At 43.0% G+C, this 23,787-nt stretch overlaps 1 protein-coding gene across 3 annotated transcripts in view; it reads right to left on the minus strand.

The window, feature by feature from the left end:
* The window catches only part of mideasb (mitotic deacetylase associated SANT domain protein b), a 29,153-nt gene that overhangs the window by 4,581 nt on the left and 785 nt on the right, over window positions 1-23,787 (minus strand). Inside the window, exons 2-12 of one of the 3 annotated variants that reach the window (XM_044142173.1) lie at window positions 18,266-18,381; window positions 15,135-16,735; window positions 10,715-10,987; window positions 9,870-10,209; window positions 8,826-8,892; window positions 6,178-6,320; window positions 5,821-5,924; window positions 3,072-3,147; window positions 2,586-2,674; window positions 1,102-1,245; window positions 836-958 (exon numbers count right to left, since the gene is read on the minus strand). In XM_044142173.1, the coding sequence (XP_043998108.1) occupies window positions 836-958; window positions 1,102-1,245; window positions 2,586-2,674; window positions 3,072-3,147; window positions 5,821-5,924; window positions 6,178-6,320; window positions 8,826-8,892; window positions 9,870-10,209; window positions 10,715-10,987; window positions 15,135-16,529 (2,754 nt within the window). In that variant the 5' untranslated portion in view covers window positions 16,530-16,735; window positions 18,266-18,381. Of the gene's footprint in view, window positions 1-835; window positions 959-1,101; window positions 1,246-2,585; window positions 2,675-3,071; window positions 3,148-5,820; window positions 5,925-6,177; window positions 6,321-8,825; window positions 8,893-9,869; window positions 10,210-10,714; window positions 10,988-15,134; window positions 16,736-18,265; window positions 18,382-20,006; window positions 22,465-23,787 lie in introns of those variants that run through there. The other 2 variants (XM_044142174.1, XM_044142172.1) reach the window with 2 other exon arrangements.

Here is a 23,787-nt window from a genome sequence, read left to right on the forward strand (position 1 = left end):
AATAAAGTGACAGAAAGGAGAAAAAGAAAGAAAGAAAGAAGAAAAGGAAAGATTGAAGAAGGGAAAGGAAAGGAAAAACATGAGGAAGGGAAGGAAGGAAAGGAGGAAGGAAGAAAAGGAAAGAACAAAAAAAGAGAAGGAAACTAGGATAGACGGACGGTCGTACAGATAGTTGAATGAATGCAACATTTACAAGCTAAGAAGAGGAATAAAGTCTGAAGACTACTTTCAACTCCTCAACTTAACCAGACCTGTGAAAAACCATTTCATGCTTTTCCAAGCTGTGTGTGGACATGTGTCCCATCGCATAACCATGGAGGCAGAACTCCTCTCCAAACAACATCAACCGGAGAAGTGCACAAGTTTCCTGCTGAGTCATTGTCTCCCTTCCCAGCAGAGATAGGAGACGAGTTAATTTCTAGAAAAGCCCAGTGGGGGGCAGCAGATCCAACACCTCGCCAGCTCTGAGTGCAACATGAAAACTGTGTATGATGAAATCACGTTTTTTGTTTTTGTTTTTGTTTTTTCTTTTCTTCCCCACCCAGGAACACGTGGAACAGAGTGTTGAAATTCAGTAAACCATGAGAAGCTTCGGGCTTCGGCCTGCTTACAGTTTTAGTTCCAAACGTGTTTTATGTTTATTCACAGTGTGGTCTAAATGCGTCTGTGTTCAGATTTCCTTTAAGGAATTTTTAAAACCCAACTTCAATGGATTTAAGGAAGAAATGTATACCAGAACTTGAAAGGTCCTGCATAAACTGTACAAAATATAACATGTGCAATAAGATCACAGCGATCAAAAGCCTTCATACCGAGTCGGTCACTTGACACTTACATTCTCAGTGGACGGCAGCGCGTGTGTCACCCTGGTGGGACAGACATCCTGTTTCCTGTCAGCTGAACCATCCCACTTCCTGCTGTCCTCCTCCTGCTGCTGCGGCTCCAGTCTTTGAGAGGCCTGCGAGAAAAACAGCGAGTAAGACGCAGCGCTCTGGCGGGAGAGAGTCGTCTTCCTAAGATGTCCGTGACGTTGTTTAAGAGAGGTGGACGTCCAGGGAGGACAAAGGTTGGGTGAACACTGGAGATGCTCACGTGACCGACCTTGTGGTCCTGCTCCTCCTCTGCCGTCCTGCTCTCCGGAGGCTCGTTCTCGCCGTAAATCAGCGCTCCGTTGCGGCCCATCTTCACGTGTTTCTTGTACGTGTAGTAGAACTCCACGCACTGCGCCACGGTCTTGGTCGTCACCTGTACGGACCGCGTCACAATTTTTGGCATATTTCGATCATAGCAAAAGACAAAATCCTTTCGCAAACACTCATCCCTTTTGGTTATGATTGGTAAATCGTGGTTTTAGTTGGGTTTCAGTGAAAGATTTCAGCTTCTAGATTTGTGGCAAATCTTTGGTGTAGGAAGATTTGCATTCTGATGGAAAATGATGATTCAAAGTTCAGACGTAAAATACTTTGTACGAGGATGACAACCTCAAACAGAAAAATCTAGTCTTTAATTTGAATACATTTATTCAGTGGGGAAAATCATATTAAGCAATCAAATGACCACGATTCCTATAAAAATAAGTGCAACTTAAGCATTTTTCTTTATTTCTACTTTCATGGCTTGATAAGGAAACGCTTATCTTGCCAGTGCGAACAGGAAAGAGGATGGTAAAGGAGGTAAAAACTCACCAAACTGTCCCTCCCACCCCCCCCAAAAAAACCAAACTTTTTCTGTTTCACTGATGCAAATACAAGCATGTGGAGTTTGATCACCTCTGTTGGGACTTTAACTAGAACTGTGTTTATTAGTCAGAGGAAAACAAAATTAGGCTTAGCAAAAACGCTGTCTGGGTATAAAATGATGAACATTGCCAAGTAAAGGGCGATCCGTGATGCGGTAGGACAGTTTATCTCCCAGGAACTGAAAAAAAAAAAAAACCCTCTGAAATACGATGACATTTTAAATTAAAATTGGCAGCCGCTGCCTGAAAACAGAAGCTGGGTCGTAATTGTGTTATTGAGAAGGATAACGAGTCAAAAACAAAAGGTCAAAACAACAGAAACGCTTTAAAAGACACTTAATTAATCGCCACCTATGCTTCTAAAACACACACACACACACACGCACACACACACAAAACACCACTCAATGTGGAGTCAGCAGAATGTAACCAAATCATTTAAGTTTGCACATGACTTTTAACAGTTTCTTGTAACATTTGACATGAAATTGTGATTTAAAAAAAAAGAAGAAAGTGGAGCAAAGACTGAGTCTGCAAACCACAATGTGACACTCTAAATAGGCCCAACTTCGACCTCAAATTCTGCTGCATCGTGGTGGAAAAGCAAAGCAAAAAAAAAAAGAAAAAACCTTGCTTGACAATGACAGAGCAACAATCGAAACAGAAACGGAAACGCTGTTCCACAGCGACTGTATTTCCCTTTCCTCCGCCCACACAGTGGGCAGAGGACACAGTATATCATGTGTTCCTGTTCCGCTCGGAACAGGAACACATGATATAGGTGGCCTTATTGTTCCCACGGGGAGAATCAAAAGTTTCCTTTTCTGCAGATCGAAAGCACACATACCTGCTTTTGCACCATGAAAAAGTCCTTCTTACACGTGGACATGCCTTTGTTGAACAGACGCCTCTCAGCTGCCGTCCAGCTGTCTGATCCTGCAGGAAGGGAAGAAGATAAAGATATATTTATATATATAAAACACGATCACTCCTCTAAAGTTGCTCCTGAATAAGAATGAGTGCAAGGAGACAGTAACAAGCGGAGTCCCTTCCCTCCCGCCCCCAATTCCTAAAACCACACATAAGTAATCGGAAAAATCAATAAATAAAATCACTGGTTAAACAATGCCTTGCCTGTCTTCTGTTTGGGATTAACCACATGCTGTATTGCCCTTCACCCTCTTTACATCAACCTTCGCAGGCGTCCAGGGCACCAACACACTATCAGAGCTGCAGCTGCTTTCAGGCAGCACAGAGAGAAAGAAGGAGAAAAAAAAAAAAAGAAAAAAAAGACAGAGGGGCTCCGGAGTCGTCTGCGTGAGGCATGAATTACCCGAGTAGTGGTAGCTGGATAGATGATGTGTCTTTGGGAAGATTGGATCCCTCAGCATCAGCAGAGACAGAGCAGCCTGAGAAAAAAAAAAAGTAGCTTTTAATCATGATTAGAGGCTGCAGATTTAGAGAAAGGGGTTAGAGGCTGCAATGAGTTGGGTTAACGGCTCGTCTTTCCTGCAAACTGGACTCCATCAGGGTCGAGAGAAGTCGTCGAATCGACTCTTTTTAGAGAAAACCATCTGACGGCAACGTAGGAAGACGGCAGTTTGAGCCGGACTGCTGCAGAGAGTGGGCGCTTTGGCTGCCCCCTCCTCGTAGTTTCCTAGACAACATTGGACCAGTGCTGGTCGCTAGGGCCGGAAATCTCGACCCACAGCACCATAAAGCACCACGAGAGCTCGGGATCGGGCTGCAAGGACGTTTGGAGCAGACTTCTCTAAAGATGCAAGAATTCACTTTAGATCTCTTTATCTCAGATCTTTTTGAAGTCTTTCTCACAGTACGCAAAAAAAACTCCATTATTATTAGACAGTAAGGCTACGAATAGCACTCGATTAAAAATGCAAACGTTTGTAATTTTTCTTTCTTTTTCTTTCTTCTATAGACTTTTCTTTAATGAAACATGTATATCAATAAATATCCAAAACAAAAGAAGGCCTCATTGAAAGAAAAATAAATAATTTTGGGGGTCAAAAATTCTATTTAGCTGGTCAGGAGCCAAACAGAATCATTTCAAGGGCCACAAATGGCCCCGGAGCCTCACTTTGGACACCTACGATCTAGATTTAGAATCAGCGGCAGGACTTGGATATTGCTGTTGACCAACGCTCTATGTCCAACTGTATCGTATTTAGGGGTGTCAGAGTAAAGGAGATGAATAAAAATGCCAATAAATCATGTTTTTTATTTATAGATAAATAAAAATAATACAAAAATCAATAAATAAATTTATTTATAAAAAAAACCCAAAAAAACAATCAGAGCCACTTTCCAATCACATAAAACCCAAAATAAAACACGACAAACTTTCATAAAACCCGACAAAGTCAAGTGGCAAGAATGTCTTTGCAAAGCATATCGAGTTCCGTTTATCCTCTCTTGTTGAGCTGGGGAAGTAACTCACGCTGTTTACCAATGATTGTTTCCTACCTCATTACAAAACAATGTTCTCAGCTGAAGTTCGGGTCAACGGAGTGCAAAAAGAAGCCGAGCTTTATTTCGCCCGTTTTATCCGGCCACTAAAACATTTTAGATGCTCGTTTGAGGTTAGCCTCTGATGTCATTAGTGGCCTTCTTGTGATGCAATCAGAACGCGGCACAGGACGTTTTATTTCTGCAGCATGGGTGTGGCACTTATTTTGTCTGCTCAGTTTCAGGAGTTTTGAATCACAATGAGAGGTTCTGACATTTTAGCCTCAATAATAACAAATCAGCGTCTTCATCTTGCCGGCAAATATGTGAAAAAGCCCCGTTGGAACTGGCCACTCCTTTAGCTAACCGGCGCATGTCTGCAACGGAGTCGGTATGAGTGTGACACACGGTGAAAAACCTCTTATTCGTCAGCAGTTTGCGATCCGCTTTCACTGATCGACAAAGTGCTAAAATGTTTGTTTCGGCTCTTGCAGCCCACACCGCTCTGCAGAGAGGCGGCGGGCCTCTGGCTGTAAACAACCAGGCGGGTTTTACTATCACAGTCATCTCAGATCACCACAGAGCTTCAGCACAAAGCAAAGTGAAAATCTAGAGATCAGTCACTTCCGTTCAGCAACCAGCGCGGGCTCGTCGAAGGACGGCCAATGCCCGCGCTTACACAGACCCGAGAAATGAAAAGAAAAATTAAAAAACGGCTAAGAGGAAATATCAGATTAGGGGAGGGTTGTAAAATACATAAATTTACATAAGTAATAAAACCTCACATTTGCATGTGGCCGGTTCGGGTTGTAGTTTTAAACTGAGGTAAGGAAGTTTTCAGCTAATAATTTAGACTGCTTAGCTAAAGCACAAGTTTTAATTCTTGTGACTGTACAACGTGTGTCGTTTTTGTAACAAACTAAAAATCTTTTTTGCTTTGGCTTTCCTTACACAATAACTTACTCCGAAGACGTTAGATTGTGTCAGAAAGTATTGAAAAACTTAACTACAAAAACAATGGAAATGCTAAAAAAAAAAAAAAAAAAAGGAATCTGATTTTGTGCAATTTTTAAAAAGTTGTCCTTATAGATGTAAAGTGCATAGAGTGGAGGCGCAAAAGAAAATTTGTGCCAGAGTGTCCACTGTATGTCAGCACTGTGGGTATTCAGTGGCTTCTGTATGATGCGGTTTAATTTTTCTCCGATAGTCATTTTAAATTCCGACGGTTCTTATCATGTTTTGATGGACCAGACCAACACTAAATAGTTCTCCATGTGTTTTGTCAGGGCGAGCAAAAAGCGTTTCGACAAAAACGGGATCAAAGGATTTGCATGTAGTGAATGTAAACTTTGGAACTGCCTTCTACATTTTTCTCGTTCAATTTAGAAATCTACAGAAATTTTTTTATTTTTATTTATTTTTTTGGGGGGGGGAGGGGGGGGGGGGGTTCCTAAAAAACATGCCTACACTTATTCAGCATAGACACAAAACCTTGTATCTGAAATGGTAGAAAAGTCGTGGCTCTTCTGTCCGCTGGGGGAACGATAGCCCGTTTTCCTATTATTCATACAGATTGCTGTGGAGTCAGTCAGTATGGATCGCTAGGCTGCACTCACCATTATGTCCCCTTTGGACTCGTATAAACAATGGAGTGCTAACTCTTGGTTGGTGCCTCCTCCGTATAAAACACTGGAACAGGCCAGGTGCATCAGGTCTTCCACTGAAAGAGACGTCGACGGCGAACGTTAAAAATGTCAGCGTAACCACAGCAACTGCGCTTTCAGGATTTATTTTCACCAGATTTCCATGATGAAAGATGATAAAGTCTAAGTGAGGCTTGTTATGTAAGAGTTAAACAAAACAAAACAAAAAAAGAGATACAGAATGACTATTCTACACAAGTAGCTTTAGTCTATTTACATTTACAGGAGCTAAAATTGTTCTAATTTCCTTTCTCGGCTTGTTTGTCTCACCCTTGTCCTGGAAGTCTGGTTTCCCCTCCAGTTCGGAAGGTGGAGCCCAAACCAGTTCGGCTCGATGGCGATCCAGTTCGACAGCTGACCTCTGCCTCAGCTCTGGCACCTCCGCTTGGTACCGCGACCCGATATTAATTCGTCTGCAGAAGTGACATTAGAACATTAGAATCAAATACATTAGGCTTTCCAAAGGTTGTTAGTATTTTTGAGCGAAGCTTGTAGGGTTGTGTCATTTTTTTCTCCGTTTTTTTCTTATTATTATTTTTAATGTCAGCTGCCCTATTTTCCTATTATATCGCTTCGACATTGAGCTTTTGCTCTACAAGCCTGAGTATTTCCCCAATAAATTACTCTTTACAATGAGGTCCACAATAAATACAAAATTGTTTTTTTAAAAAGATGTGGAGTTTTAAAGTAAAACTCTTCAGTCGTTCGGTGAAAAGTCATGGAGAACGCTGCGGACGTCCACTCCTGCTTAAACTTTCCCGACAAAAAGCAACACCACATCAGAAACCTACGTCACAAAATAACATATTTTTGCTAAATCATTAAAGGTTTATTATTAAATAATCTCACTTTTTTTTCTATGCACACCTCTAAATAGATATTCATGTTTCACTTCAATTTGTTGCCACCGAAAACAATTCAGATGGTCCCCTCCTCTTCTGCGTTTCCCACGAGCTGGATTGGCGATTGCCTTTAATGAGCTTCGAAATAAATTCAGCGAGTGCCAAAGTCTTTCTTTTAAGCTGCTTTGTTCAAACAAACGCTAGTAACTTTAATAAATCTGTGTAAATAGAGGATAAGCACATCCTTGCTGCAATCAGAAATTGACAAACAAAGCATCTGCAGATCAGTTTAAGAAAAACGCCACTCTGTCGTCTGGCCCAGTTAGGGTCATGAAATGGATTTATGATTCCAAGCACAGATACAAAACTGCAGAAGAATGACAAAATCAAAAAGAATTAGGGCCCTGAAATGAATCAGTTCGAGACATAATCTCTCTCTCTGTGAAATGCTTATTTCCCGCAAGTCTGATAAAACGAACCTCACGCAGTTTAGAAGAATAAACAATTAAGTCGGAGATTATTGATATTAAATCATAACAAGAGTGCCAGTTGTTTTGCTTATTTTCTGTTGAAAGTGGAAGTTTGCTTTCTTTTCAACTGAGGTAGCATTTGATCATTTGTTTATTTTAAAGAAACTTTCATTGTTATGCCCTTTGTGTCTATGAAAACCAACATAAAGAAGATAAAACAGAGCGTATGGGTTCAATCCCAGGTAATGGATCAGAGTAAAGTCAGTGCATCTTTATATGATAATCCTTAACCAAAGTCAACGAACTTTTACCTCTTGCTCCTCAGCCCAGAATGGTTTGCCAGCCATTTTTAACGTCCAGCTTGCTGAACTCTATTTTAAGCCATCCACTTTGTTTTGTTGACCACGCAAGTTTGGGTTTTCTCCAACATTTCACAGTTTACAATGACGACCACAGTGACAGAGACTGTATTGGATGCTGAAGCTCTAATTATTTGTCATGTGACCTCATCTACCTGCTGTGCTCAATTGGCCTTAGCTGTTGGGAAGAGAGCAGCCAAAACCACGGTAGTTCAATTTTACAAAGGTCAAAGCAAAGCAGTGCCTCTCTAAGGCACAGGAACAACGGTGTCACCAGACGATTCACCGAAAACGCATTGAACTATGGACGGACGACAAACTTGCTAGCATTTGACGAGGAATTTAGCTAGCTGCTCTGAATCAAAACATTACAAAAAGTAGCAAGAAGTGAAGAATGTAGCCGTATGTGTCGAGTCGGGTATGTTTTCAGTAACAAAAGGCTGACCTGTACAAAACTTCTGTTATGACAGGAGTGGCCATGAAAAAACAAAGCGTTGCTGGTGGATTGATTTGTTTGTTTTGTTGTTGCTGTACATAAATTGGACACTTTGTCTAGAATTGGTGTTGTGTAAATAAACCGAACTGACATAACCACAAAGGTAACTTATACCAGGTATTTTACTGCAATTTAAGTTACTGAGTGTTCAAGCATTTAAATGGTGTTGATTTTTATGAAGTATCAGTGGGACTGGGATATTGACGCAAGCCTAAATGACTCAATGCCTGAAACATGGTAGTCTAGTTTATTTACTTTGGATCAACATTATTAGCTTTTTCTTCTTTTGCTCTTTCTTCCGGTTTATTGTGTTTCCATTTCCTTTTAAATCCTGTAAAGCACTTTGTACTACCTTGTTGCTGAGAATGTGCTATATAAAAAAACAATTACCTTTACCTAATCAAATTGAATATTTTCAGGAACTTAACTTTATTATTGCTCACAGCTTTTAGAAACCTTTCACTATACGGTCTCTTTCTGCAGCCTGAGAACAAAGAAGGGCAAATCCCGGTTTTAGACGGTCGAGTGGTAACAGCGGTGGAGAGCGCAGACGCATTTAATGACAGGTTTAGAGTTTCAAGAACAAGCGATCTCCTCCGAGACGATTTATGACTCAATCCAGTGTTGTTTTGAATAATTGATCGCAGGGCTATTCCTCTATAATGCGAGCTACAGAGGAGCCGTGTCGTCTCCTTGAAAATGTCAGTCGGCCCTCAAACCGATCGCTTCCAGAGTGAAACGGGATACTCACGGCTCGATGCTGACCGGCGTGGTCTCACTCATGGCGGACAGCACCGGTGGCGTGATGTCGCAGCTGTCTGAAGGGCGGCGAAACAAAATACAGTCGGTGACAATATGCAAGCATCTCATAGCTTTGCTTTAACAATTGGTTTATTCTTCTTTTCAAACTGAATCGCATGAAAGCAAATGTCAATATGAATGCATTTTATAACAGTCCAGCAAATCTGAGCTAACACTGTAAGGCAACCTGACCCACCCGAGTCTTAGCTTTACCTGCCAGGAAAGGACACATCTGCTTCGGAGCAGCTAACAGTTATTTTAGTCATCAGTTGATTTATGGATTATTCTGACAATCGATTAATGGAATGTAAATACTGGCACCTTCTTCAGAGTTTTTATTGAATCGTTTATAATGCAATGTGAGAAATGCATTAAAAGATGCAAATCAACAAATAATTCAATTCCTTTAAAAATTAAAATAAAGATTCTCTTGCCTAAAATCCAGCAACACAGAATTCCTTTTTGTAAGCGCTTTGTAATTTAACGCAAATGATCCAGCTGCAGGTAAAAAATTGGATCTGCTCAGCTCATTCTGCTAGATTTATCAATTAACTTGACAAACTGATTAATAATCGGATAATAAAAGACGATCAATAAGAGTTTGTTTTTTTTTCTTTATAGAATTTGAACCAGTTAAAGATAAAAATACCACTTGGTTAGAACATATACAGACAAAGGTTATTTGTCTTAAAGGCTAAATGTAAATTTTTTTTGTACAGTTTTGCCGTAATCATTGCTCAAATGGCCTTTTTCTGAGCCTGTTTACCCCAGTGAATGATTGATCGATCACTAAACGAGTTGAGGATTATTTAAATAACCAAATCTTCACGATTAATTCAATGAATTGTTTCAGAAACTACTTGGATCTAAAACGTAACCATAAGCTAGTTAACGGTAACAAGATTTGTTACTTAATGTGCTCATGCTTCCACAGAGCTTGTTGCAGTCTACATTGTCTCTGGCTATATAGATGACAAGATGTCACTCCACTCACTGGAACGCAACAAGCTGCGAGTGGCCGACTTGGGAGTCGCGGGAGGGGGCAGGCCCGGACCACTGGCTGCAGCCGACGAGAGGAAGGTGGAGAAGTACAGGCCCGAGCCCTCCCGAACGGGGCTGAGGATCGGCGGAGGCGTGTACGGGGGCATGGTGATCGGGTTGTCGGCGAGGCGAACGGGGGAGCGAAGGTGGCTCTGGTAGGGCGTGATGCTGGAGTAGACGGGCGGCGCGATGAATAAACTCGGTTTGGGCGGCGGGATGAAGAGAGGCTCCGGTCGGGGACGCCGTTTGGACTTCTTGCCGTCGTCGTCCCTCTCTCCCTCCGTGCCGTCATTCTGGAGAGAGAGAGAAGGTGGGAAAATTGATTACGGCGACATCCGCGTGATGTCTGATTGAGGCAAAACGCAGAAGAGTGTGAGCCAGTGAAGCAGGTTTACTTGAAAGGTAGACGGAAAAGAGCGCAGGGCCTTAAATGTAAGGTACACAATGTAGAGAATCAAAGTGCTGCTAATCTGCCTGATCTGGGACAGGGAATCCAGTTCACCAACACCCCCACAGCTGAATGAGGGCAAAGGGAGAAAATGGGGGAGGGACAACATGGAATACTGCATGGGGAAGGGGCAGCGCTTCTGTAGGGCGGCGTGCCATGAATTCAAGGATTTAAAGCTGGAATTAAAACAGACAAAATCCAGGACACTGGATTATTACCCACAGCTCTAAGGAAGGTCTACAGCTTGTTTTTATGACGGCGTTAAAATGACATTGAAAGATACGACAGAAAACAAAACCAACAAACAAACGAACAAACAAAAAAAAAAAAAAAAAAAGGTGAGCACTCACCTGCTCTGAACTTTCTGATAAGGAGTTTCGGAGCGAGCGTCTGCGGGTGACGATGACCGAGGGTTTGTGATCGGCTCGCCCGAGGTCCTGGTGGTTGGGAGGCCGGTGAGGCCAGCTGGTTGCCACGGCTGCTCCATCCCTATCTGGAGACGAGGGGTCCCGTCTCCGCACGGGGACGGACACGGGGATGACGAGCGGAAGGAGGCTGTCGTCTCGGGGCCGCTTGGCGTTCATGCTCTCCGGTTCGGCGGGACTCCACGGCCTGTGAGGCTCCTGATCAACACGGCAGAGCAAAAGTATCGATGCTTGTTAGGAATACTGTCCACTTCATGACATGAGACAGAAGCTGGGTGTCCGTATGCTGGCCAGCATTAGTAAAAGATGAGCAACGAGTCTTAAAATGCACTGATCCTTCGCATAATTTTTAAAATTACATTTCCAAAAACCAATCAATTTTAGGCATTTGGGGATTGCTAGAAGTTTCAATAATTGTCCTACCAGAGATTTTTGACGTAAAACAAAAGCATCTTGTGTCCAAAATTAAGTATGGCGGAGGATCCGTGATGCGCTGGGCCTGTTTTGATTAACCTACATTTTCTTGACACTTCTTTTTTTGCACAGTTTCATAATGTTTGCCCACCGGTCCTTGTGATCTTTATCATCTCACCCATTAAAAATATACGTCAGATACAAACATTATGGGCATTAAGCGTCCATTAAATTAATTAGCTGACATCTGAAGTATAATAGCAAGAGACTGATATAAAAAGACTCTTGCTAATAGTAGTAGGAGTCTACTAGTCCGTTAGCAGAACACGATAACAACTTAGCCTTTTGCATATATGCAAATCACTACGTTACGTCCCTTCATTAAATAAAGACACTCAAACTAAAGTTTGTTTGTTTGTTTCTTTAACGCTGGATTACAATACTGCTAAAAGAAAACAAGAGAAGATCCAGCTTTTAAAGCATCTTTGTCGTAATAAGTGCCCACAAATTTCTCCACGACTATATGAGCTTTTGAACAAGCGCTATATGAAACATGAAGGAAAACAAACTTCTAAGCAAGGCAAGTAGGACAGATGGACTGATGGAAAAGCAGAAAAATCAACTTTCAGGTTGAGCTCCAAACTTGAAACAGCAGCTTGCAGATGTTTATCACAGTAAAACTCTCATGTGACTTAATGTTAATGTCTGTAAATAAACAAAGATCAGCATGGAACTGCAAAATGTAGTTTGGTCAATAAAAAAAGTTACTAAGCTCTTTCCTAGGCAGTAAATCAGCGTTGAACATAAAAGATCCCCTTAAATATGAACAGATTTGTACATTTAACCCCTTTCAGGGACAACCTCTTTCAGGTACAGGTTGATGTTTTATGCAACTTTGATGATGTATGCTACCTACTCCCAACTCCGAGGAAATGTTTTATTACTTTAATAATTACCTACCAGTGAAAAGTCACCTAGAATTGGATTGGCTTGAGCTCACAAACCTGGCACATCTAAAGTAGGATCAAAATGAAAATAAATAATGCCTAAAAAACTAACTTGAATATAAAATGGATTTTACAAAAAAAACCAAAAAAACAACTTATGGATAACACAGATCACCCTCTTTATGAAACCGTCAGAAAAATAAAGTGTCTTCAGGCAGGGGCTTCTTCAAATTCGCTGTAATACGAACTGCTGCAGGAGATCATTCCTGCCCACAGCCATCAGCATCTACAACAACTCTTTGAAGAACCTTGAATTAATGAGACATAGAAAAACATTGAATTTTGCTTTAGGATTTTGAACTGAATTTGAATTGACATGAGCATTTATGTTTAAAAATACAGTGGTATGCAATGGTGAATAAATAGGTCTAAATGATTTGCATATTGGTAGAATAGAAAATGGAAGTAGGATGGCACAATATGAGAGAGGAATGAGCTTAAGAACTGAAGAAGTGAACTGACAGCAAACATAAGAAAGTACAATCACTGCTTTATTTTCATTAATATTATTTGTACTTTTAGTGCTCTGTTATCATCATACTTTTCTTATTATATAATTAACATACCATTAGGTCAAAGATTTTGAAAATAAATCCAATTTTGTGGCAGACACTTCCTGTATTGTTTTGAAAGCCTGCACCCAGACTTTCAAACAGAAGCGACACACTTTAGAGTTCAAACTCTACCACAGTTCTCAAAAGGAACTGCCCCCTTTGCATTTTTAATTATTTTTTTTGTCTCTGAGAAACCACGATGACTGAGCATCAGCGGCCGTACATGAAAGCCGCGGTCGGCTCTGGTCTGCAGCGCCTTCGAAACCCCGATCTCAAAACATCAGAAGAGCGTTGGGTCCCAGATGTTGGCTGGAGAGGAACAAGGCCGCCGTGGCTACGCCGCGCCGCCGCGCATTATTACTGGTGGAAACCTCCAGCTCCCTCCAACACAGAAGTCGAGAGATATTCTGCTGAGCACTGCAGGCGAGGCGACCCTGAACCCCCCGCCCTGCACAGAGGCTGTGAGGGGGGCGGACCAAGCTGAAGGTTTGCTTTTTTTTTTTTTTCTTTTTTAGAGGGGGGTGGGAGGTGTGCAGGCATGTAACCAAACACACAGGCTGCATGATCAGCTACTCATGAGTTGAATTCGGGGCACTACAAAACACACTCTGCTGTTTGGCAACACGACTTGTTGCACAACCGAGACTCTCAGCGCATAAACAAAGAGGAGTTTATGAGCTCGTGTGCTGGGAGTTTCTCGTTATTCAACCTCATTTATAGTTAAAAATGCCTGAAACGTGACACCCCAAAGCTGCCCATAGCGAACGAATAAACGATCAAGCTCAGGTTTTTTGTTTTTTACCCATAAGGCCGAGCTGAGCAGCGCTCACTTTGTGGCGCACATGTCGCTCGGTGCTGATTTACACCAAAAGGCTCCGCCAGCAACACGGTAATCACAAACGACGAGCTTTGGCACACTTTTTGCTGGCAGCCGTGTCAGGCCGTTTGCTCCATTTTACACTCCTGTTGAGGGAATTTAAGTCCCAACGCAATTATATCTGTGGATGGTGCTGGAAGAATAGATTTTTTAGCTGTAAAGGGTTTGAGCTCCAAACTGCAGTGCAGTCGCGGAGGGTGGGAGCAGTTCAGAGTACTTGATATTCTTCGGTAAAAAAATAATCTCTGTGCTCTGTAATCTCTTAGAACAGGCTTACACAGGCAGAAGCCCAGGGCTTCATTTTTCTGGGGGATGCCCAAAGATTTTGCTGATTTTTTTTTTAAAACTCCTCCAGGGGATCTTTTGTGGGCTCTAGTGTCCCTTATATGAAAGTAGGCTGACAGGAAAGGGAAAAGGACATGGGGGAAAACTTTCGGCAAATGTTGCCGGGTCTGGGAATCGAACCCGCGGCGAGGACTCAAGGCCTCCAAACGTGGGTCGCGCTATCCCCTACACCACCACAGTTTGCATGTTTTGATACTTTATATAAAACTCACAAACCACAATCAGAAGGATTGTATTAATGACGATATATAATAATAATGTGTTTTTCTAGCACATCATGCTATTCAATTGCACTATGAAGTAACTATGTTACCTTCAATTTAAAAAATGCTGCATACATCAAATGTGACTAAAAAGAAATTAAACTTTGAAATTTAATGCCTTGAAATTGTGTCTCTGTTGCTTTATAAACACCTGCTCTTTTTGAAACCCGGCCTCAGAGAGAGGCATCGGTCCTCTACTAACCCTTTAACAACATTTCTACGTTGTTAAAGCGTTGTATTGTGTGGAGAATTATCCGTTCTCCATGATGAATACCAAAACACAGCTGGTCCATTGCAGGTCATGCTTCCTTTAGGAGTTATCAGGACAAAATGACAACAAGCAACACTTGGTAACTTCCTTTGTTAGCCTCTGTCTAAGCTACGTCCTAAAGAGGGCGTTCCCTAGTGCGTCTTATCCTGTAACCCTAGCTTCCATATGTATTTCCTAAGATGTCAATTCCTTTAGCTTTAGCTTTGCAACTAGCTAAAAGAGATGGAAGGAAAACACCGAATTGTTTATTCTCAACAATTGATAAAATAATTTTTTTATAGTGGATAGGGCACCAGAACAGACTCCAGCCCAGCGGTTTACAGCCTTGTAAATCCGGCCCCGTCTCTGTAGGTGAACAGAACAACGCTGAGAAATATCCTTACATAGAAACTTTTTAAACTACTTTGAATAACTCGCTGAGCTTACCGTAGTGTCCGTTAACTAGGACGTATGTATGTATAATTGAATTAAAAGGATTTTTCTTTGGTACAGTGCCTCGAGATTGTATTGTTGAGTATTGGCGCAATACAAAGAAACTAAATTAAATTAAATAGATGAATAAGCAAACAGGAACAAGCATATTTCTGAAGTCAACAATAAAACGGTTTCCTTACCTTGTTTAGTGAAGGAGACTTCCTTTCTGAAGCCTCTTGAGCGAGCATCTCTAGGTTGACCTCCTGGGAAACCCGGCGCTTCCTGCGCGTGCTCTGGATGACCCCTGTGGGCGCCGCCTGGACGTCACGGGCCCCGTTCTCTGGGCCCGACTGATCCGAGGGCCCACAAAGGAAAGGGTTGTCAGACGGCGCCCCGCCTTCCTTGGACAGCCTGCGCGACCTGCGGAGCTGCGCCTGCGATTGCGACGACGGCTCGGGCGGTGGGGGGGCCTGCAGGGGATCGGACGGCTGCTGCTGAGGTTCTGGAGTGATGTCCTGGATCAGCGGCTCCTGGATCTTCGGCGGCGCGGGAGCGGTGGACTCCTGCGAGTGCACGACCACGGGCTGCGGGTGTGCGTTTTGTGCCGCAGAGAAACAGTCTAGCACATGGGGGTTTTGTTGTTGCGACTGCTGATGTTGCATTTGCTGCTGAATCTGGAGCTGTTGCCGCTGTTGTTGCATCTTTTGTTGCTGTTGTTGCTGCTCATGGTGTAACTGCTGCTGTTGCTGCTGTAACTGGACATGCGGATGCCGGATGATTTGCTGATGCTGTTGAATTTGCTGCTGGATTACATGCTGCTGCTGCTGCCGTTGCATCTGCTCTTGATTCTGCAGCTGTTGAAGATGCAGCGAAGACTGTTTCGAATTCGAGTAGTTCGGCGGGTTCGGCAGCGTGTTCCTGCTCCCTTGGAAGGTCTGGTAATAAGCGGGCAGGTGCTGTTTGGGCTGACCGAAGGCCAGCTGGAAGGACTGCAAGACGGAGCTTCCTCCGGGGTGGGGAACGCTCTGCTGTTGGGCGTTCAGCGCTCCTGGTTTCAACGTCTCCTGAAAGATTTGGGACGTCTGCTGCTGCTGCTGCTCCCACTCCAGAGCTCGAGACTTCACAGCGTTGGTTGGCTGCTGATGCAGCTGCAAGCCGGGAGGAGTCTCGTGCAACGCCTTCGCAAACGCATTCTGGGTCCTCGTGAGATTCGGAAAAGCCGGCGCCCAGTTAGGCATGGCAGTCCAAGAGGCAGCTCTCTGCTGCTGCTGCTGACCGGGCTCCGGGTGAGCCCACTTCATCGGCACCGTCTGCTGATAGTGGCCCCTGTTCTGGTCACCCTTATCTGGGCTGAAGATCACAGAGTTGAAGTACATGTGAGGAGCCTCTGGGTTGGAGGTCACTGTACTCGCCGCCTCGCTTTGTCCGGACTCCGAGGCGGCGGCGGCGGTGCCGCCGGGGACGAAGTACGCCCCGTCGGGATGCTGCGACGTCTCCTTCATCGGGTCTCCTGGTTGGTCGCCGAAGAATGTGATGCGTTTGCCCGTTCTCTTGGCGCTGGGTTTCTGCTGGGCTGGTACGCTCATGACGAGCATGAATGGGCTGAAGCAGGGGACCACTCCAACCCAGGCCTATGCAGAATGGTCTTTTGACTTAAAAAAAAAAAAAAAGTATTCTTTTTTTATTCACAGTTAAAAAAAATAAAAAATAAAAAAATCCCTCTGAAGTTCTTCACAATCTCCAATCGGGGGTGAAACGATCTGAAGAAGTCTCTGTGTTTTTCTCATTCATGGGCGACACCCTGCATAGAGAAAATGAGACAGAGGTCATGGGGTTAAACAATCAGACCAAAAAAAGGGACCCTCACAGGGAGAGGGCAGGGGGATGGGGTCTCATTAGCATCAGCCACGTAAAAACCTGCTGTTTGCTTTTTCAGCAAAAGATCTCCTTTGAAAAGGTACTGACTGGGAGAATAGCAGAGGGGAGGGGCGGGTTTACATGCTGGCCCACATTGTCTCACTACAAACAACAAGTTCAATGTATTTTGCAAGAGGAAGGGGGATCTGTTGCGATAGATTTAACACTCAACTCAGCAAATGTATATGGGTGCACCACATGGTATTAAAGTTTCATCACAATATTTTGTGGCGTTATTGTGACACACAATAAAAGTGACGATAAGAGCTATTTATTACTTCATTTTTAGGTAACTGTATGGCTGTGATGGCATGGCACAGCGATCTAGAAAAACCTACCCGTTTGTAAGGCGCTTCTGTAGGACACCAATCACATAAGGAATTGTGATTTGTATCGCTAAACTGCTCACATTAACTGCATTTAATCTTATTTTCATCTGAATGAAGATGCTATCACTAAACAAACAGGAGAAAAAATAAATAGTAAAACTAACAATTCAAGTGTGTGAAAATACAGACACTTGCGGGGCTTTTGGATGTGATAAATGTCCACCCCTAGTGCCAAGATGTGAAGTAGAAGAAGCAATGGTTTAATGAAATTTTTAAAAGGAGGGTGTGCATTTGTATTCATTCACCTACGATCCAGAACTAAAACTTTAAAAAAAACATTTGCAAATGTAAGCAAGTAATTAATAAATGAAGCCCACATAGGTGTTACTTAAACTGACAAATCCTCAGTATATTAGTGCAACGGGTAGACCACATCATACAGGTGAGCTAAAGTCAAAGTCAGCATAACAACAATAATTTGACGCTCTTCTAATATGACATCTGTAACAGGGTGGCAGAAAGAAAGCGGCAGGCCAACAGTGAGACACGGTGGCAGCATCATGCTCTGGCGATGTTTTGCTGCTCAGAGTTCATGGGAAGATCAATAAAGCTAAACACATAACAACTCAGGCAAAAATAATATTTAAGTGGAGGTTAACCTTCCAGGAGGTCAATGACCCAAAATAGCCGAAACTACAACGGCGAGCAGCTCGACTTTAGATTAAAAGATGTCCACGTGTTACACTGGCTCAGTCAGAGATCAGGCCCAAATCTATTGGTAAGACTTGGAAAAAAATAAAAATAAATCATACAAGTTCTCCCTCTAATGTGAACGAGAGCTAGAGAAAGAGCAAAATGTGCAAAGCTGCACATATACCTGCAGCTGTAACTGCAGTTATAGGTGGTTCTACTGACCCAGAAAGGCAGACGAGAAATGCATACCACGCTTTTCAGATTAACTTGGGGAAGAATTGTGAAAATTGTGCATCTTTACAGTCCCACACTAATATGTTTTGACTAGCAGAAACAAAAGGAAAGCAGATGGCAGATACAGCTTAATCAATAGTTACCAAAAGTGTCATTACCAGTTATCAACGCACTGTGTTTATGTCGGGCTGTTTCGCACAAACACTCAAGAGGCGAAGTTCATCATCGACTGGCACACTTGGAGCTCCGACGCCTTATCAAACTCCTAACAGCTCTGTGAGACACGCAGCAGAAAAGAAAGCGCTTATTTTCCCGCCAAAGCAAAGCTAAATGTGATAGAAAAAAAAGTGTTTTCTGTCTTTCTTTCTTTTTTTTTTACAACCGTGTGACTCAGAGGTGAAAATAAAAAGGGAGACTGTGCCCTTTGAACTACGGCTGCAGCCTCAAATAGGAAGGGCAGCAGAAAGTGAGCGCACATGAGTCACAGTGCACTGATCTATGCAAAGACAGTGGGGGAGAGGGGCGGGCAGGACGAAAAAGTCAAGACGTCCTTACAGGCGTCTGTGTAACTTACAGCACATCTTGACAATTACCGTGGCAACCCGGCCCGATAGCATATTACATAATAGCCGGTTTCGGAGTAGATTCTGGCACGGTACAGTGTGTCAAATTATAATTGTTCCATCTGTGACAAGAAAGAGAGAGAGAGAGAAAGCATACAGACTACTTTCTGAATTATGTTAATCTGTCAGAATTGATAGCATGGTTTTACAAATGAATCCTGAAATCTCAAAAAAAAAAAAAAAAAAAAAAAGCATTTCATAGCACTTAGGAAGTGACTGACAATAGTCACCCTTAACTCCAGTGCCCTGGAGAAAGCCTTAAAATAGACATCTGCAGCTGTTCAGATCCTGCACTGGCTGAGGGGGTGGGAGGGGGGGAGAGGGTACTGACAGAGCAAAGCCAAAGACCACGCTGTGTGGCCAACAAACAGCATGTGTGCAGCAACCATGTGATGGCACTGACATGCTGTCAAACCCTAGGATGCATCCTCCCTTGCAGAAGGTGCTCGTCGTCAATAGCTCCATTTATTCTTGCAAAACCTGCTGATTACAGGGTAGCGGCGCGGGTTATTAAGCAAGCAGCACACTCCATCTGAGGTGAAGGATCACCATGACGCATCACAAGTGCAGCCCTTACACAAGCCGAGGCTTTAGCACATAACGCGGCAAATTGGCTTAAAAGAAATGTCAAGTGCCCTAATCCATCGCCATTTGCTCATTTAAAACTACCAGCGCGGCCTGCGAAGGAAGGAGCTCAGGACTATCCCTCCGCGCCACCATCGCCGCCGCTTTCCGTTCCCTCCACATCACTTTCTGAGGCCAGCCAGCCAGCTCAGCGCTATTTACGAGAAGCCCTTTGTTGCAGAAAACGGATTATCCAGTCACCAAAGCCGTGTCCCGCTGCAACAAACTGACCCGACAACACTCGCCAGTTCGACAAAAAGAGAGGAGAAAAAAAACAGAAGAGAGAGAGAAACAAGCGTGGCAGCAGAAGAGCAAAAAGAGTGCTAACCACTGATCGATTCAAGTTGTCAAAAGGTTAACGCGTCACGTTTCTTCCTGCGCATTATCCTGGCGGTTCGCCTTTTTCTGTATTTACGAAGCTGCCACAGGAATCAACCCCGACGGCGGTGACGAGCCAGCGGGGTCCGAAGCGCGCGCCCCAGTCCGAGGTAAACAAAACTTTGTCAGCAAGCTGCGGTTGCAGCAACATGCAGCGTCAACCACAACATCTACGTCTGCCACAACAACAACAACAACAGCAGCAGCAGCAGCAGCAATAGCACCACAGTCATCGACTTTTACGGCCTCTACGGAAGATCTCCCCGGTACTTACTGCGAGGAGCTGCTCAGCCGCACTGGATGGCTCTCTCGTGCGGCCAGCAGCAGCGGCAGCGGCGGCGGCGGCAGCGGCAGCAGGCCCACGATGATGACTGCACACATCCCCGAGGTTGACTCATGCTACGCTGCTGACCTCACGCATTTGGACTTCTCTCTCTCCCCCCTTTCCCTTCCCTTCCTTTTTCCCTTCGGTGCCCCCAGCTAAGAAGAAGAAAACAAGTGAGGAGGGATGGGAGAGAGAGGTGAGGGGGCGGAGGGGGATTTGACGTTGGAGCGTAAACACAAACGTGCTAATGCGCATGAACAGAAGCGCAATGCAGCCGCTGTCTGTTGCACATTATTGCACTGTGATTGCACAAAAAGGCTTAAAAAGGAAAAAAAAAAGAAGAAGAAGAAGAAGAAAGATGCGGCCTGCTGCTGCCGTGCATCGACTGCGCTTCTCTGGCTGTCTCGACATTGCCACCTCCTCTCTCTGCCTACCCCGTGGCCCCGCCCACTTCCCTGCCCATAAAAGGCTCTTCCTCTGACACGCGAAGGCGCTGTAATTTACGGAGCAAGATCCCTCTCGGTCCATGCGGGAAATTCCAACACACGAGGGAGGACCGCGGGGATGAAGGAGGGGGAGTAAGGGGGAAGACGCACCCGGTTACACCGGAATTCATCTTTCCTTTCACTAACTCTTTCTATTTTACTCGTTGAAAAACTCTTGGAATGCCTGCGCGGTGCAGGTTATCCCTATTACATCCGCCTGGTGGATGTGGGAGGATGAAAACAGTATTGTTTATTTTATATTAAGGCTACTCCTAATACTTTCAGCATGATTTCACCTTCTTCTTTTCCTCAGAATGTTCACACAAGAGGAAAATTAGTCAACTTTCAGATAAGAAAACATTCTGAAGGCATTGGAAACGTCGGTGGTATACGCAAATAAATTAAAGTGGTCATTACTCAGAAGTTATGGCAAATTAGACTAAGCAAACATTCTTTTCTGCTTTAACCTAAAAAACAAAAAAAAACACAGCTGACATAAAGAGGGAGAAGCCATACGAGGATGTACAGCATGACCTAAATTAATTTTGTTTTGGGGTTTTTTCTAAGAAAGATCAGCACTGATTATTTCAGCATGTGGTAAAAATACCATAAACACATTGATCTTTACTACAGATGACCTGATCAGTCGGTCAGTTTCTCGCTGACAGGCTCTGATCGGTAACCACCAATCTGAATATTCCTTCCGATTTATTCAAATTCTGATTTGACCAGTTCTGGTCAAGCTGGAATTAGCAGGAAAGATAAAACAACAGCAACAACAACAAAAAAAAGACCTGGAAATTGGTGAACCTTTAAGTATTACAGCTCTACAACTGGCGTTTTGGTTATGATACACAAAACTAAAACAAAAACCAACAAATGCTAGCATAAGAAGCTAATTATTAGTCATCACCATTATTAGTTGGTTAATGATTCAGGCTGTCTGATCGAGTGGCCCTCCTGAAGTCGTCTGCAGTTTTAAGAATGGTTTTATCCATAAAATTGTTCAATAAGTCTCCACAATATGACCAGAAAACTGGGAATATTTCCAGAAACCCAATTTTTGTCTTTATATATATATATATATATAAAAGGGTCATTCAGGCAGTTGTCTGTCACGTAACTAAAATTACTTTGACGTAACGCAACAAAATATTAATTGTAGAGACCGAGTCATTTGCAGTTTACGCTGCCTCTATATCTTTTCAGCAGGTTTGAGGACAGCGACGCTCGGGGTTACAGCAGGCTTTGTGCGGAGGTGAAGGAGGATCCCTTATCTAAAGATGCTGAGGTGACAGGCAGTACAAACAGCAGCCATTTCTCCAACAGAAAACCACTGCAAACAGCCCTCATTGTGTGCTCTGCACACACATGAGCCAGAATAACCATAACACTGTTTTCTGAAGAGCTTGCAGCTTGTACACGTTCTGTCGGCTTTAATGCACCGTACATGCATCTGATTAATAGCATAGGGTTTAAAATAGAAGACCTGCAATCTGTAGTAAGTGCCACTCTACTAGTCTGTTAGCCACCTCTATAATTAGAAAGTTTGTGTTCAGGAACCCCAGAGGAAGTACGGTACTACTGGGCCTTTGGGTAAAAAAATAAAAGATTATAAAGGAATAGGAGAATCAGATTTAATACGATAACAACTTCTACATTCATAGTCATTTTTCTGGAGCATTACAAATTATTACACTACGGCTCAGCTCAGGCTCTTACAAACTGTCAGAATACAAGGGGAATCCCCGTTGACTGCAGAGACGCTCCACAGCTTGGTTGTTGCTCATTTACAGAAAAAGGCAGCGTGGTAGTATTCATCGAGTGCAAGGCGATATAGGTCTGGGCTTTTTAAGCTTCTTCAAATGCATATAATTAGTCTGTGCATCACTCTCTAAAAACCTTCCGGACCCTCACAATGCGAGCAACACTGTGCACAGAATACGCTCATCAAATGAATTCCTTGCAAAATTACCCTCGGAAATGACTAAATGAAAAAAAAAACCCCATCTCTGTACAATGTACAAATATTATAAATAAAAACTTTTGAAGCCTTTCATTTAGGCATGTTTTAGGATATGAATGCTGGCAGTGAATTTTATTTTGCTGCTGTCGTGAGAATGTCTTGTTTCGTGCTGCAGTCCATCACTGAGAACGCAGTTTCTTCTGTAATCTACTGGTCTGTAATCTCAAACAATCACACAATATAACCCTGACTCTCACAAAGCAAACTAATCAAATATGGTCCACTGGAACTAGATTATCTGGAAGGGGACAAGTGACAGATCATCTCCACAGGCTCTTGTCAAAGAGACCTTACATCACAAATATCTTCTATATTCAATTAGTACCACTCAACTGCCCAGGAATATCTGAAATCCATGAACAATTGAGACCCCGTATTAAAAAAGAAACACTCAAAACGGCCAATTTTAATAGTTCAAATGCCAAATATATATATGAATATGCATTAATACTGGCAGTGGTAATTGTCTGAGCACTACTCCAGAAGCTAATATGTACAATGTTCCTTCTCGCCACCAATCAGCGCCTTCGGAAATGGCGCTTCTGGATTGGCTACTTTGAAATTTAAAGTGCTTTACATGATTTTTAAATCCAAAGTTATAGTGGTGTCAATAAAACAAAAACCGCCAACAACCCCCCCCCCCCCCCAAAAAAAAAACAAAACATCATCATAAAAAAAATGTTATTTTTGAATTTTTTAAAATTAATTATAAGTCTGCTTGGTGTATAATAATACAGTCTGCGTTTGGTCGACACAGACTGCTAAATAGAGATGATCAAAATTCCAGATTACTTGGAAAAATGGTAAAGTACCCAAATGCACAGACATATTTATCTACACAACATATTATCTGGGCATGAAAATTAAGCAATTGATAAGTCAATTGCGATACATGTATATTTTTTACTTTCATTTTTTAGAACGTCAGTGCCACCACATGGCGGAAGGTTGCCCTGGGTGGGGAGCCATGACACCCATAAAAAAAAAAAAATTAATAAACACTCCTGATACAGAATTCATGGTAACGGTGGAAACGACAAAAGCACGAAACAGAAATCTGCAAGTTAGCAATGTGCTGGTGTAATTTCTGACTCTCAAAAGACAAAAGAAAGAAAAACAAGCCAAGATTTAATAATTGCAGATGCAACTGAAAATGAGTGCATTTGCATCTAACGACACTGTTGCATTGGAAACTGTGGTAGGGGTGCAGCAATTCAAT

This window comes from Gambusia affinis, linkage group LG16, assembly GCF_019740435.1.
Source record: "Gambusia affinis linkage group LG16, SWU_Gaff_1.0, whole genome shotgun sequence".
NCBI classification, from domain to species: Eukaryota; Metazoa; Chordata; class Actinopteri; order Cyprinodontiformes; family Poeciliidae; genus Gambusia; species Gambusia affinis.